Source organism: Dreissena polymorpha, chromosome 4 (assembly GCF_020536995.1).
Source record: "Dreissena polymorpha isolate Duluth1 chromosome 4, UMN_Dpol_1.0, whole genome shotgun sequence".
Taxonomy (NCBI): Eukaryota; Metazoa; Mollusca; class Bivalvia; order Myida; family Dreissenidae; genus Dreissena; species Dreissena polymorpha.
In genome coordinates, this window is record NC_068358.1 from 39949705 (window position 1) to 39964869 (window position 15165).

Consider the following 15165-nt stretch of genomic DNA (forward strand, 5'->3'; position numbering starts at 1 on the left):
AAATATTATTTTCGTTAAAACATCGTGTGGGGGAGATAAATGTACTTTAAATAATTTGCCATTTAGCGATTGTAAATAAGATTTTATGTGTTATTTTAACAAATAAAACCCAATACACTGTACCTAGAACAACATGCATTACCGTTTTCCGAATCATTGTTCTATGTTCGTAGTTTCGAGTTTATGTACACTTGCGTTATTTAAATAAATACACACTTATAGTTTTTGCTTGTATTAACAATTTAACAATTGAAAACCCATTTACTGTAACATGAACAACGTGTTTTATTTTCGAATGTCTGTTCTTTGTTCGTAGTTTGGTGTGTATGTACACTCACATTATTAAAGGAATAAAAACTGATAGTTTTGATTGCGATGTGCACATATATATGGCTACTGTAACAACATTGCCGTTAATTCATTTAAAATATCTACAGGTTTACAAATAGATTCTTATACTACGATTCAATTTGTCCAAAGTGTCATACCTCACTCCAATCTGATGGAATCCACTTAAAATTAAGTTGCACGTCTACTTTCAACACCGGCATGGTCCCCACAACATCCGGTACCGAATCGCTATGTAATACTGTCACATCTAAATGCATAGTCTCGTTAAACCCAGATCCTGTCGGCTGAGCTAAATTGTCTTTGTGGAACGTTTCTAAAATATATGATTCTGCATGTTTTATTGCACTATTACCTGAGTTGTCATCGGTTTTAACATTTGCCGATGATTGAATATCGCCTAACCCTTCAGTTATTGTTTCATGAGTATCTGTATTAGTATAAAATTTCTCTGTATCTATGTTATTGCTGTTCGCTTCAACCCCTTTATCAACCGTTTCTGTTGTATTTAATTTAAAATCGGGTTGTTTCATTATTTTAACTTCTGTTTCTTGCCTTATACTGGCCAAATTTAACCCATTTTCCGACGATGTAACGCCAGTGTTGTCTTTGACTGAAGGTAAAATATTCCCAACTGACATTAATGTATTATCTGTTGTCGGTTGTTGATTGATTCCTGGAACATTTGGTAAATCTTTATTATTTTGGAGATTCAATAACTCTTTTGGTAACATACTTAAGTCATTTTTAACTGACAACGGTCCATTTAATAGTGGTGGTATTTCATCTGGTAAATGTGGTTGATCATCCGGTAAATGCCCTTTGGTTGGTAGAAGGTCCGATTCATACGGTAAATGCCCCGGAAGTGGTGGTAGGTAACTTACATCTGGTAAATGGGCTGGCAATGGTGGTAGTACACTTTTATCTGGTAAATGCGCTGGCAATGGTGGTAGATCACTACCATCTGGTAAATGCGCTGGCATTGGTGGTTGTTCACTTTCATCTGGTAAAATTGGTAATGCATTTTCATCCGATATTGGTTTCAATTTGATATTTAAGTCTGATAATTTAATAGCGGTACCTTCATTTGCGTTGGTTTGCATTTTATTTGATTCTGCCTTTATTCCTGTATCAAGAATCGATGAGGTAATATTGCTATTGTCATTATTATGAACATCGGGACCATATTTACTATCAGGCACACTTTCATTTTTACTCGCATTTATCTCCTTTGGAGCATCCCCATCGATTTCATAAGTTTCATTTCTTGCTTCTGCAAAGTCAACGTCTAGTAATGCTGTTGCATTTGTCTCTGCTCCGTTTACTACAGTTACTGTAGACGTTGGCAGCACAGCTCCCGTTGGTTCAGGCGTTGCAAAAATTACATCTGCGGTAATTGAAATATTTTCCTCTAAAACATCATCGTCATATTCTGCATGTTCTGTTTTGTTTTCACGATCACCGTTTGGTTTAATCGCGTCGGTTAAAGATGCTACTTTCATAGTTGTTGCGTTAGGCGACTTACCAGGTAAAGTTGTTGTTGACGTGCTAGACGTGTCTGAAGGATTTTCATTAACACTATTAACGCCACTTGATTTCATAGGTTGTGATGAAGGAAACAATGTCTGCGTGGGATCGGTCGTTGTTACTGATTTTGACTGTATATCGGTTGTGGCAATATATATACTTTGCGATGTAGGGAGGGCTATTCTAGTGGTGGTAGATTGCATTGTTTCAATACTTGAAGTTAATGTGGCAACTGTGGTGGTGGTAGTTGAATCCTTACTTGGTGGACAGGGCTCAGATGTACACGGCCTTTCTTCCTCGGGCACTGCTGCACCGACACATGTACCCGGCACCACGCACCACACCTCCCGGGACTGGAACCCTTCTCCGCAGCTTACGGAACACTGGAATGTAAACATTATTAATCAACAAATTGCAGATCGAGTGCATAAAACTCTGCATTTGTTGTGTAAAGTAAAGTGTCTATAGAGCCATTTTTGTACAGCCCTTAATATGAACGTCCTATACAATCGAATTTTCCAAAGTTCATGTTTTTGTGCGATCATACGATCTGAAAAAACGCTCAATTCAACAAGCGATGAACGCACATTCTACCGCTTAAACCCTTTATTAGCGACCTTCTGTGAAATTTGATTCAAAAATTAATACATCGGTAACCCTTAGTACGGTATTCATATTTACGCTATAATGTAATATGAACAACAAACTAATAATATGAAGCAAGTGGCAACATTCATGTCATACTAATTGTTAAATGGAAAAAAAGGCGAACATAACATCGGAAATTTTTATCGTAGAATACACAAATTACACATGCACAACTTCATATTATAAGTAACACTACATGCACGTGTGACAGTTAAACATGTACAGAAGTATTTTGTCGGACAGGATGTATCAAACGAAAAGTGGACATATAAACTGACTGACGGGCATACGTCTATGGTAAATCAAGGATCACATCCCCTCTACTTGAGGATGTATAACGACGTCCCAGTACACAGTTCATCGTGTGACGTTCCCTACCTTCGACCAGTCTCCGTTTTGCCAGAGTTGGTCCGCCAGACAGGCAGGTTTCGGATGGCAACTCTCCATTTCTTGGGGCCGCTCTCTCGCGTCGCATGCATCATCGTTGAGTGCAATTTGCTCTTCCGGTCCCAGGCTGCGCACGCACATCACGGTCCGGAATCGGACACCATTGTCGCCGCACGTTACCGAGCAGTGTTGCCAAGGTCCACTCCACCACCTTAATGAATACATTTAAAAACTATTAGTGAGGTACGGAATTATGATGCGATTTATTTGATAACTCATTTTGATGCATCGATGTAACACCGTAAAATTTAAGGATATTATACCCATACCTCTTTTTTATCAAACCAAATTACGTGAAATGTTCATATAATAATAATATATAATAATAATCTCTTTATTTTCTGAAGGTAACTCATTAAGACAGCACATTGATACAAAGTTGTGCAAACAGTTTAACAATGGCAATCTTATTTTCAATGAGGCCTTCAAACATCTATGGTATGTATAATGCATTTCTGCATTAAAATGCAAACATGTAGACTTTGACGGACATAAGAGTACTGTAATAGTGTAATAGAAGTGTTATAAAAAGCAAGTCTATTACATGACTTCTCTTATATTATTATTTTCTCTTTAAATATTGAAATGATCTCAAGGAACAAGTATTTATTAACAGAAAGTATTAAGAATATAAAGTTATTGTTCATTACATTTTCCCATATGCACACACTCTAATGCACGCACACTTACACACACGCATACACACGCATATACAAATACACATACAATTACCATATCTAAATTAACACGACCAATAACAATAACAATAAGTTAACTAGTGATCTGAAAATCAATAGGGGTCATCTGCCAGTCCTGATCAATGTTCCTAAGAAGTTTCATGATCCTAGGGGTAAGCATTCTTGAGTTATCATCAGGAAACCATTTTACGGTTTCGAGTCACTGTGACCTTGACCCTTAATCTAGTGACCTGAAAATCAATAGGGGTCATCTGCCAGTCATGATCGATGTACCAATGAAGTTTCATGATCCTAGGCGTAAGCATTCTTGAGTTATCATCCGGAAACCATTTTACTATTTCGAGTCACTGTGACCTTGACCTTTGACCTAGTGACCTGAAAATCGATAGGGGTCATCTGCCAGTCATGATCAATGTACCTATGAAGTTTCATGATCCTAGGCCTAAGCATTCTTGAGTTATCATCCGGAAACCATTAACACTATTTCGAGTCACTGTGACCTTGACCTTTGACCTAGTGACCTGAAAATCAATAGGGGTCATCTGCCAGTCATGATCAATGTACCTTTGAAGTTTCATGATCCTAGGCGTAAGCGTTCTTGAGTTATCATCCGGAAACCATCTGGTGGACGGACCGACCGACCGACCGACATGTGCAAAACAATATACCCCCTCTTCTTCGAAGGGGGGCATAACAAGAACAGCTGCGTACATTATTGTACAAAGTCAGAGTTTAAAAACTTGAAATACATTATTCTTGAAATAGTTTACGATTGACAGAAAGTGGCTGACATACACAAATATTATAATTACAGAAAACAATATTCATGACCAGTGTTCACAACAGGATATGAATTACACAACTGTTATGAAGAATAGCCTGCACCTCCTTGCTATATAAATAGTTTGAAAAAGCAATATGTATACATTTGTTTGCAGAAATCAAATCTACAGTAATCATTACTACACTTATGGAGTATTTGACTTTTGAATAAGAGGAAAACAGAAAAATGTTACTACGCGTGAGACTCATTTTGCGCCTCAATAAGGAAATATTGTTTAAGCCTATGTTTGAAAGTGGTGAGAATACTTACCGGTATGTGGTTCCATATTTCCATACCAGAGTAATTAAACGACATTTTAAAAAGGTTTGAGTGCAATACAATACAATACAACATGAACATGCAAACAATCAACAATGGTTTTGGCACAACGACACCAATTCGCCATGTACACAAATATGCACATTAAAATTTATTCAATATTGTTAAACGAAATCAAAATGATAATTGAGTACCTCGCGGGACACAAGTGCACGTTGCAGACACGCTGTTTGTCGTCTGGTTTGTTTGTCACGTTGCAGTATCGGTCCTCCACGTGGTCTCCCTCAAGCTCCGTACACACCACCTCTGACCTCTGACTTCCTGGAACAGCGATATCAAATCTGTTTATATCTTCATCACAATTGAGAGCTTACTTTTGAAAACGCATATGTGTCACAGAAAGGGATTTCAACAGGGACATACGACATGAATATAATGAACGAAGGACTGCATGCCTTTAACTGTCCGACCAAGAGACATAAAAACATTTTAACACGGACATTGTAAAATTGTCAATTCAAGAAAAAAAAACACGTACTTGGCAACCGACTCCGTAATCGCACATGAATAAACACAATACAAAGGAAAGATCTACGATCAATTAAGGTGCATGGCATAGTAACATGATAAAATACTGGGCTTGTCTGGAGAGTTTTTAGAAATGTTTAGAAATTTTCTCACAATAATGAAGTTTTACGCTTTTAACGTGTAGTTTTTAACTTGTGAAGCTTGAGGTATTTTTGACATTGAAAATTTCACAAACAGTTACATTTCAAACGACTTTGTTTTTTTTTGTTCACCTGTCCATAAGTTTAAAGCAAAAAGGAGCAATCCTCATGAGGGAAAGCAAAAAGAAGCAGTCCTCAACAAACATACTATTTCTTTACAGATTGATCCTTTAAACTAAAATTAGATCCCAGAACATATAATCTATGTAGTATTATTTCTGTTTCAAAGGCTGTCAGTAGAGTTACTATTTATTGTGTTATTGATGTTGTCTCACACGTTTTGCAATCGGTTCCTTGCATTCATAAGGAACCATTCGCTTGAATTAGGTTTCTTCCTTGTTGCACTAGCTGCATTTCAATTTGGTAATGGTAGAATGAAAAGCAAATAGTGTAGATATAAACTATCATTATTATTATTATTATTATTATTATTATTATTATTATTAAAATTATCTAAACTGATGCACATTTTTCATGCAAGAACAAACAAAAGGGCAACCTGAGCCCCGTACCTCCCCCACAGGACGCCGTGCAGTGCGTCCATGGCTGGTACACCCAGTGGAACTCCGGGGCTCGCAGCTCCGTGATGTTCGTCTTGGGGATCGTATACTCGAACACCACCCCGGGATTAGTGGACTGCAAAAGCAGCTGGAACGGGATACCAGTAAAAGAAAATGGAGTTCAAGGAAACGAGCTACTAGAGGAGTTTTCAGAAACTCTGAACCAAAAGTACCTTCATTTCAGTAATTATGCTCGAGACTGAACATCAATTCTGTTGATTGCTTATGTCAAAACAATGTGTCGCTTCCGATATGTTTTACAAATAAAATATGATTCAGACAAAAAAGTGTATTGATATTTTCTATTGTTCTTTTGATTGAATCGAATAATATTTATCGTCATTGAAAATATCAGAGCTCGTTGTTCGCTCTTTGAATGTATTTAATATTACAGTCACAGGACATGAAGTTCAGCTTTTTATAACGTAGGCCAATCGAACGGCCAAGAAACAATGCAAATACCAATATAATTTACTTCTAATTTTCTACAGTTGTGAGATTTTGCAAAGACATAAAGGAGGAAAATGGCATTGATTTACAATCTCTCATAATGTTGTACAGGATTCACACATACTCCACTTATGATTCGAAAGATGAAGTTTCGTTTAAAGCGGGTATATACGATTTTGTCAAATATTTATGAATTTATATAAAATGTGTAAAAAACGTATTATATATATATATTTCAATATAAATTAAAATAAAAGTTAAGAAGAACATGTGTCGAAAAATGCGAAATAAGCCAGATATTTAATTCTGAAATTGAAAACGGCTGTACAGCCGAATTCGCCAGCATGTATACCATACATGTACGATGTGAATCTAAACTTAGTTTAACGGTTTATTTGAATTCCTGCAACGATATCTATTCATACGACACACGAACACTAACTCCGATCCTAATACAAAGACGAATGCTTCGGTTATTGTAGGAAAATATGTACGTCACAATCGGCTCGGGGCGCTAATTTTTCTTTGCTGCATTTTATGAAATTCGGCTTTAATGTATAATTTTTCTTGCCAATTTGTGTTATTGTAACATATTTTATCAATATATTACAATCAAACACATATATAAAAAAATCGTATATACCCGCTTTAAACAGAAAATATTTTTTAAAAGATATTCGACGTATGTCGGCGCTTCGGAAAAAAGTAGAAGCCAAGTGTCGGCATTACGATGACGACCCACATCATAAGCTAAGTTGCTCTGTTCATGTATTGTTTACATGAAATGACGGGGATATCAATTCAACGAATTGCTTGTTTCCAGTTACACGCTGGTAATGCGGATACTTCGATAACAGATGACACTTCGATAACAGAGAACAACAAAAACCACGCGCGCGAGGTAAAATCCTCAGTTTTAGTTAAAGTTTTGTCATAAAGATTATTTTTGGAGACAAGGCACATAGTCGAGTTGATAAATGGTGTATCCCTTTGTATTGGGAAGACAATTTTTACTGTAAAATGGAAGATTTTTGCCCCAAAATATAAAATTCGGTCGGAATACAGCATGAACTGGGTTAGCAGATAACATTTCAACAAAATAAAACTACTTAGAAATATTGCAAAAAATTGTTTGCTATTCAAGCATGTAGAGTACTCACTGTGCGTCAAATACTGAAATTTTGATAGTATTCAATGACATATAAATGAAGATAGAGCATGTTTTAATATGTGGTATTCATGAAGTTGCGGCGACTTTGATTCCCGATACAGGTCACTTCGGATAACAGAGACTTTCAACAAATTGGGCACTTTGATAAAAGAGTTGTATCTCTTACCTGAAATGCCTATGTGTATGCTATGGCTATTCTTACCAAACATTTTGAAGTACGAAAAAATATGCATAGTGCATGGGAATCTATGCATAACTTAATTACAAACACACGTGACATATATCCAATGGCGTTGATCGTTTTCAAAAATCACAATACTATTGATTAATACTATTAATATTATAATTGCACTTTTTAAATAAGATTAAAATGCTTATTTCTGAAGAAATATATTTCAAGTGACGACCGGAAATAATTGTATACATAATGAACTTGTTTTGTAGTGGTAACTTGAGATGCCAAGAGATGAAAATACAACGGATCATGTGGATAAACACGATCGTGTTTAATTTTACTTATAGCATGGTATAAATAACGGGAGCGAATGGGTCTTTAAGAGGCAAATACACATTTGTTCTTCATAACATCCTATGTCGTGGATGCCATAACATCCTATGTCGTGGATGCCCATTAGAATCGCATCATCACGACGATACTAATGCGTATTCACAAAATTATTAAGATAATTTACAACTCCCTTGATTTCGAGCTTGTTTTGTTTTTTACTAGTAAGTCGCATATTCCCCGCGTGAAATGTGTGTCATTTAGTGAAAACAACCGCAAATGTTCGTAAATAAAAATATACTACGAGAGATCACATCTATGTCATCGCATGGCGTATTTTGAGTTTATCTGTTCACTATCGAAATATATGGAATTTTAACTTTTGATTATAACGCCGTTTTCTTTCATTTACACTTTCAAGTCTCTCTTTCAGAGCCGCGGCATGCGAACATGGGTCTTATTGCGATTGTGCTAGCGTAGCTCAAGCCTAGTCTGCGCATTTGCGCAGTCTGGTCAGGAGCTGTGCTGTCCGCTATAAATCACGCCAGGTTTCGTGGTCTCCCTACCAGACTGCGAGGTGCGCATGCTGGGCTACAGCTACGCTGGCCGCATATTGCATTAGACCCATTTCGCATGACGCGGGTCTATAAAAATCTATATTCTTTTAAAAAATGGAACATTTAAGCACAATAATTTTCGATAGAATATTGAAGTCAGACTGTACTTTATAGAAAACTGGCAAATTTCGGTAGCCTATGCAGTCTTTCAAGAACGAGAATGGCACACATTTGTCGTTGGATAATGAAACGATTTCCGTCTTATCATGACACTGTACTATTTTGGTAGTTTTTGTTTTCACATCTTGAAGATTTTATTATTATTATTATTTATATTATTACTATTATTATTATTATTATTATTATTATTATTATTATTATTATTATTATTATAAAGCAATACTGCGTTATCAACGTTAATCGATAGTCCATTATGTCTTCCCGAGTCAAAATGTGAAGATTGCCATCGATGCGAAAAGCTGGTTTGAATGGTAATATAACTATTATTTAACATATATCAAACACTATAATATCGAAAATCATCAAAACACACTATTTTGTTGTTTTCTGTTGAGTTTAAGCGAATATGGAAACATTATTTCAGATTGTCCCGAATTTTCTCAACAAACAGCGTATTATGCTATATGCTTGTTGAGTCGTGGGTAATTTTCATAAAGCATTTATAATCAGCACAACGATAATGAATGTGTCAAAACTTTTTTCCGTAACGACTGCATCATGTGGGAACGTTCTATCATATGATATTACGCGATCTCTATAACCACGACTCAAAAAAGAATTCAAAACTCAACAAGAACCTATCATACTTATCATTATGAAACAATAATGAAATGGAATTTATATGCATATTAAAATAAAACATTTTTCCTTTAATATTTCTTTTTGTTTAACATAATGAAATAATGGTTCTATTGATCACTTAGTAAAATAGTATAGGGTTCACACATTTTGGCATGTTTTTAAGTTTGTGATTGAATGCCACGAATGAAAAGAAAACCGTTGATATAATTTGACCCTGGGAACCACTTAAAGTGACATATGTAAGCGCTTAATTTCAATACATTCCCGGTAAATGACCCGAGTTAAAACAACACAGGCATACGACATCGTTCGATATCGATACAGAGGAAGACACCATAAACTTCTCCATAACGAAAAGTGGTCGACTTGTTTGTCATATCAATTCCCACCTTAGAGTGATCTTCGATCACTAACTTTTTTTAACTTTTTCAATTATGAATATTTATGACGGCAAAATATGTCTTGCGATTTTTACTACAAACTTTAATGATCAGTTTCTATAAATGTGTAATAGTTTTAAATGCTACATATAATTGAACTGGTATGCTAGTGATGATTGGAAGAACGCTCTTATTGCTTTTATTAAATGGTGTTTACTAAGCGATAATAAAGTATACTTAAGTAGCATCGGGCATGGACAGGGCAGTGGTGAATCAAGCGGTAATTGCACTTGTTCGTTCATGGTTCGTGGATTGCTGTTGCAAATGTTGTTCATAGTTTATTGGTACATAAGGAAAACTGTAGCATTATTTCAAACCATTAAACTAAACAACTAGGAAAAACAACCGATCGTCTGAGCCATTTATTTCTGCCCAACGATTGATTCAGTGTTGCGCGACTCACCATGACGTGTAGCGGCTCCTTGGTCGGTCCGGCGGCGTTAACCGTTTCCTTGTTGCCGACGCGGCTGTAGCGGATGATTGTTCCTGCCGCCGTGTAGTCGCCGCTCCACTGGATGAACCAGTGTCCGTTCAGGTAGTACTCGCCTGTGGGAGTGGAGTTGAGTTGTATTAGCGGAGTGTACTAAGTAAGTTCGAATATATTCTCAGTTAAATAAAGGAAGTGTAACACCAGCGCGAAAATAACATTGGATTGCCATTCATTTAATCTCAACATTTAGTCATTTTATGCAATACGTTAAAATATAATGGAACTTATAAATATTCAGTCAGATAGAAAAACAACAACAACTACTTTTACGTGCGATTTGATTTACATGTTAACTTGATAGGAAACCAAGAAGGCGTATCAACGTGTCTTTGTTTAACTGTTTTAATTTGTAATTAGACTAATTGTTAAAGCAAATATTGATTTGATTATAAAAGCTCTTTCAAGAAGGGCATAATCAAGGTCTACACAAGTCAGAGTCAATTTCATCTCAAGGTCAAATGATAAAATAACATTAAAAACGCTATTTGCCTCATTTTTTTAATGTTTACACGTAACACAGAGCGTGCACCGAATTAATGGCCTTTCTGAACTTTTTATTTTCAGTTATCACGTGGAAGAAATGTCTAAAGTAGTTTAATTTAGATAAAAAACGCAATTTATTATGCAAGTCCCTGCTCTTACAATATAATTAGTTTCATTGATTCAAAGAATAACCAGATACGTAACTATAAAGTAATTATGTTTGAATGATTATTTTCGTTTTAAATACTGAACAAAAAATCAAGTGTATCAAATGTCATTTCAAAGTCAAATACTGAAAATTGTGTTTAAATGGATAAAATACCTGACATGTTTTATTTACAAAAAGATGAACAGATTGGTGCACCTATGTCAATTTTGGATTAGGAGCATCCTCAAAATTCTCTAAAATTTATTGTAATCTTATTTTTCCATAACCATAATTATAATTTCCCAGATCATTGTTAACAATGGCAGAAAAGATAAATGATCTTCATTGATTGAACATTTGGGAGTTCAATTAATCTAATTAGTAACAAATAAACCATGAGAGTCAAATATCTCCAATTCAATACATATGTTTATGTCATACTCTAAAAATGCTTAAAAATTACATGAAACGTAGGCACAAGCCAGAATAGACAGGTTTTAATGCATAGAAAACAATTTTCAAATTCAAGAAACAATATTATTTTCGATTCAACATAAAACAGTATGATATATCCCATCACACAATAAATATTTTATTATCACTATAAGATTCCTAATATAACTTGCTAACAATCTTTCATTTATGTCATCGTTTCTGTGTAGTTTGTTGTTGTGCAATGATATTTGTAAGCGTTGTTATGAGTCCAGGTTATTCATTTGAACTTAAAATTATTATATATAAATGACTATTGAATTAAAGACTTGCGGTCCAAATCAATATTTTCTTCCACCAATGGTCTGCTTACTTAAACTGCAATATAATTGCGTCAACATAACCACAGACGGAAACTAAAATGCCATTTAAAGAACGTGGATAGTTGTAAAAATATCAATTACATGGGGAAGCGGACAACGACAACGAGCGAGGCCTGGTATTGTAATGCGCATGGGGGTGGGGGGGTGGGGGTGGGGGGGGGGGGGGGGTTAGAGGTTTATGGTTTGGGTCGTTGTCCGCTTCCCAATTACATGCATGCTCTATTTTATGTTTTAATACAAAACAATATTTGAGGTAAGCATAATATTTGAAGACAATTTTCATAATTTGACATTGAAATGACATTGACCTACCTTTACTTTTAGAGATATTGATTATAAGATTGTTTTAAAGGTCTCAAATTGTATCTTCATTTTGATAAATATTTGCTGATACAAGTTATCACATAAACACTTATAATTCTAGTAGTTAAACTAATGTGTGGGGAAAAGTTACAAAAAAAACCTTTTTGGACGCTTATTTGGTTTTCATGGTATCTTGCAGTAAACGAACAGCCCAGCCTCACAAAAATTGCATTACGTGCACCACCCTATAGGTAAAGGCAAAGGAATTGCATGAACTTCTGGCCAACAAAGAAGTTCCGGTTTTGCTAAATTGATAAAATTTAACAGACCGAATACCCAAACCGTTTGTCTCCCATTAATTACACCCAACATATAAACTACGTTTACTTCTATTAAACGTTAACTATTACACACCTTGATCATTCTGGAGCGCTAGGAAGTTGATGGCCTCCGCCACCTCTTCCACACGAATGTTTCGTGCTCCCTTCGGGATCACGCCCGCTTCTACATAACCTGCAAGTGCGAACCACAGGCGTTACACTTATGACAAACGCTTTTATAAAATCTAAACTTATGTGCAATTATTATGTAATCTTTATGAACTGAACAATATGTTTGACAATTGACCTATTTGTAAAACCATATTTAAATTGTAAAGTTAATGTGTTTCCCACCTTGCGATTTGAGCTAAATCTTACCACATATGGCACTCGTTCACCTCAGGATATAAATATGGTTCATGTTAGGCCATAGGTTGTAATTAATCCCGAAATTTTTATTATATTTTAATATTCAAGAATCAATCAGTATTTTAACGTACAAACAAAGATGGTCTTGTCACTTGGTAATACAGTAATTACAGTGTGCAATCGCTTAGTAACCATTTTACGCGTGATGGCAAGACAATACATTTTGTTTTGTTGTTTACATTAACATAAAATAAAGAAAGAGCTTTTAAAAACTTGAATATATAAAAGTTATAATAATAAATACATGCACATTGAATGTGCAGTTTATTTAAGATGTTTGATACAATCTCCACAAAATCATATTTACGAAATTCGCTAGGTTCACAGTTTACACAAAACTTAATTTAAAGCAGACAATAATTCAACAATCATATGTTGCATCAAAGGCCTACAACTCACCCAGCCCCTGCGACTCATTGTACTGCTCCTTGACTGTTGTGCACGTGGTTCCGTCCCCGTGACACACCCCGCACCGGTCCTCGCGGGCCGACGAGTCGATCACGTAGTCGCAACCGATATGCTGAAACACAAAGTGTTGTTGGATGGCAGTTCGGCGGAAATCGCATGTTTAAACATACCAAGTGTAATATAACAAATTAATAAGTGGCGAAGCTAAACTATCGAAACCAGTCCCTACTTAGCTCAATACCTGGTGAATATTCTAACTGAATATATAAATTTTAGAATAAATGATTGCACCAAAAAAACGTAAGTACTTAGTTTGATTACATCATTGAATTGCTATATTTCGATCACTGCCTTCATGCCTGACAGAGAGAACGCTATTTTGACTTTTCTTTTACTAAGTGGGGTGTGTGGTACCTACCCGACATCTACCGGAAATGCAAATATTCCTCGTACCCGCCGTGCACGGGGTGCCGTCTTCCACGATGTCCTTGAGAAGCACGGAAAAGAAGTGGGTCTTGGGCTTGCAGTGCAGCTGGCATGGAGTCTCTGAAAAAGAACATTGAAAGTTAAATATTACGGGGCAAGTTTTGCCACATGATTTGTTTGGAAAGATTGGAATTCGGATAAAAGAGTAACATTTATTTCGTTGGGAACTTTTCTTATAAATTAAATCCATGTTTGCAAGGTATTGGGGTGTAACATACCTGGCGATGGCACGTGTTCCCACTCATACAGCCCCCCTCTGCACGGCACATACCTGGCGATGGGACGTGTTCCCACTCATACAGCCCACCCTCTGTACGGGACACATACATGGCGATGGGACGTGTTCCCACTCATACAGCCCCGTCTGCACGGGACATACCTGGCGATGGGACGTGTTCCCACTCATACAGCCCCCCTCTGTACGGGACATACCTGGTGATGGGACGTGTTCCCACTCATACAGCCCCCACCTCTGTACGGGACATACCTGGCGATGGGACGTGTTCCCACTCATGCAGCTCCACTCTGTACGGGACATACCTGGCGATGGGACGTGTTCCCACTTATACAGCCCCCTCTGTACGGGACATACCTGGCGATGGGACGTGTTCCCACTCATACAGCCCCCCTATGTACGGGACACATACCTGGCGATGGGACATGTTCCCACTAATACAGCCCCCCCCCCTCTGTACGGGACATACCTGGCGATGGGACGTGTTCTCACTCATACAGCCCCCTGTGCACGGCACATACCTGGCGATGGGACGTGTTCCCACTCATACAGCAACCCCCTCTGTACGGGACATACCTGGCGATGGGACGTGTTCCCACTCATACAGCAACCCCCTCTGCACGGGACATACCTGGCGATGGGACGTGTTCCCACTCATACAGCCCCCCCCCCCCCTCTGTACGGGACATACCTGACGATGGGACGTGTTCCAACTCATACAGCCCCCTCTGTACAGGACATACCTGAAGATGGGACGTGTTCCCACTCATACAGCCCCCTCTGTACGGGACATACCTGGCGATGGGACGTGTTCCCACTCATACAGCCCCCCTTAGTGCGGGACATACCTGGCGATGGGACGTGTTCCCACTCATACAGCCCCCCCCCCTCTGTACGGGACATACCTGGCGATGGGACGTGTTCCCACTCATACAGCCCCCCTCTGTACGGACATTACTGGCGATGGGACGTGTTCCCACTCATACAGCCCCCCTCTGCACGGGTTATACCTGGCGATGGGACGTGTTCCCACTCATACAGCCCC

General features: G+C 37.4%; 1 protein-coding gene across 5 annotated transcripts in view; it reads right to left on the reverse strand.

Annotated features, from left to right (window-relative positions):
* Positions 1 to 15165, reverse strand: part of LOC127877715 (A disintegrin and metalloproteinase with thrombospondin motifs 7-like) — a 150748-nt gene that overhangs the window by 7920 nt on the left and 127663 nt on the right. For all 5 annotated transcript variants that reach the window (XM_052423852.1, XM_052423848.1, XM_052423851.1 and 2 more), the window contains exons 14-21: positions 13818 to 13945; positions 13391 to 13511; positions 12657 to 12755; positions 10407 to 10549; positions 6011 to 6146; positions 4965 to 5091; positions 2902 to 3121; positions 489 to 2258 (exon numbers count right to left, since the gene is read on the reverse strand). In XM_052423852.1, coding sequence (XP_052279812.1) covers positions 489 to 2258; positions 2902 to 3121; positions 4965 to 5091; positions 6011 to 6146; positions 10407 to 10549; positions 12657 to 12755; positions 13391 to 13511; positions 13818 to 13945 — 2744 coding nt within the window. The remainder of the gene's footprint in view (positions 1 to 488; positions 2259 to 2901; positions 3122 to 4964; positions 5092 to 6010; positions 6147 to 10406; positions 10550 to 12656; positions 12756 to 13390; positions 13512 to 13817; positions 13946 to 15165) is intronic.